The sequence below is a fragment of the Galeopterus variegatus genome, unplaced genomic scaffold, assembly GCF_000696425.1.
Source record: "Galeopterus variegatus unplaced genomic scaffold, G_variegatus-3.0.2 Scaffold2133, whole genome shotgun sequence".
Lineage (NCBI taxonomy): Eukaryota > Metazoa > Chordata > Mammalia > Dermoptera > Cynocephalidae > Galeopterus > Galeopterus variegatus.
The window spans coordinates 1-1,820 of NW_007728244.1; the positions used below are offsets into that span (position 1 = coordinate 1).

At 58.4% G+C, this 1,820-nt stretch overlaps 1 protein-coding gene across 1 annotated transcript; it reads left to right on the plus strand.

Annotated features, from left to right (window-relative positions):
• Positions 1 to 106: 106 nt before the first annotated feature.
• On the plus strand, positions 107 to 1,592 carry LOC103596861 (C-type lectin domain family 4 member G-like; the record flags this gene model as incomplete). The annotated part of the gene is made up of 4 exons (XM_008580608.1): positions 107 to 196; positions 357 to 505; positions 751 to 866; positions 1,065 to 1,592. Coding segments are annotated over 4 exons (494 nt in total), but the record flags the coding sequence as incomplete, so codon positions are not given.
• Positions 1,593 to 1,820: the final 228 nt, after the last annotated feature.

Sequence of the window (1,820 nt, forward strand, 5' to 3'; positions counted from 1 at the left end):
ACGTCCTTCTTGACCCTGGTACTGACTGTGAACTGACCACGAGCGAGGGTCATGACCTTCACCTGGTTCTGAGCCCGCTCCTGATAATAATACCTTGACCCCGCAGTGACCCAGGGCTTGGCTGAAGCGGGCAGGGACCGCGAAAACATCCGCAGCGAGCTGTTCCGGGAGCTGGAGGCCATCAGGTTCCACAACGGTGAGCAAGACGGGGTGGGGGGAGGGAGGCAAGTGGACCCTGTTCGTGGGCCTCGAGGTGCCAGGATCCTGCCTGCCCGCCTGTGACCTCTGTCCAACAACTCCCCCAACCTCGTCCACCCGGGAGCAACTCCACCTCCCTGGCCCTCACCACCCTGCAGGCTCCTGCAAGCAGTGCCCCGCCTCGTGGCTGCCCTTCGAGGGCTCCTGCTACTTTTTCTCAGTGACGCAGACCACTTGGGGGGAGGCGCAGCGCCAATGCGCGGGCTCCGGCGCTCACCTGGTGATCGTTGGGGGCCTGGATGAACAGGTGCGCACGGAGAGGCGGGGTTCGCCTGAGTGGGCGTGGCCCAGGCGGTGGGGTGGAGCGGGGCGGACCCTAGAGGCTGGGGCGGGGGGCGTCTTTTGCTTTTTTTTTTTTTCCTTTTTTGTGACTGGTAAGGGGATCGCAACCCTTGGCTTGGTGTCATCCGCACCCCGCTCAGCCAGTGAGCGCACCGCCATCCCTATATAGGATCCGAACCACGGGGTCGGCCCGTCTTTTGCTTCTTCCAGGGCTTTCTGACTCGGAATACACGTGGCCGCGGTTACTGGCTGGGCCTGAAGGCCGTGCGCCGCCTGCACAAAATTCAGGGATACCAGTGGGTGGACGGAGTCCCACTCAGCTTCAGGTGAGTAAAGGGCTCCTGGAGAGATTTGGGGAGGAGAACAGCTAAGAACCGAGAAGAAGTGCTTAGGCCAGATTTCAAGGACTCGGCTTGGGCTGGATTATGAGAAATGGGCAGGCTGGGACCCAGGAACTGACTGAGGTTTCAATTCTCGGCATTGGAAAGTTGTCTCCCCNGCAATATCCCACTCAACCATTGCAGCCACTGGAACCGGGGAGAGCCCAATGATGCTATGGGGCGCGAGGACTGTGTCATGATGCTGAGCTCAGGGCTGTGGAACGATGCACCCTGCGACAGCGAAAGGGATGGCTGGATCTGTGAGAAGAGGCTCAGCTGCTGACCCCGCCCAGTGCCCCGCAGCCACGCCACTGCCTCACGTGGTATCACAGTGTCACATGGTAGGCCTCGCTCCATCTTGGCTTCTGGCGCCCACTGCCAAAGACTTTTTTTCTATCCACCACTACTGAGAACCACCCAGCACAACTCACCTTGTCCAGTGCCTGTGCTCAGGGACCTCCGCTCCAAGCTCATCACAACCCCCCACACAGTGACCTACCCTAACCTCTATCTGCTCCAAAATTTCCTCCCCTAAGTTCAGGTAGTTTGACTCCACCTCTCTCTACAACCACAGTCAAGAGACTGAGGGATGGAGCTGTTGGGTTTTCCTGCATTTTCCCCCATGCTGGGAGCTGCCTTTCCAGTCTGAGGGAGCATCAATAAACATTTGAGAAATAAATCTCTCTCCTGGCTCTGGCGGGCTGTTCTAAGCTTTATCCCAGAGACACTGATATGATCTCTGTGAGTGACATCTGACCTCTGTGGTAACCTCTGACACTGTGATGCCCCCAACCTAGTGGGTAACCTGGTCTGGGCCAGGAGGACTTGAAAGGTAAGGGCAGTTTCCCATTCAGCACTGTGACCTCCTCAGCACCTGGCACAAGGCTTGCATCAGAGGGT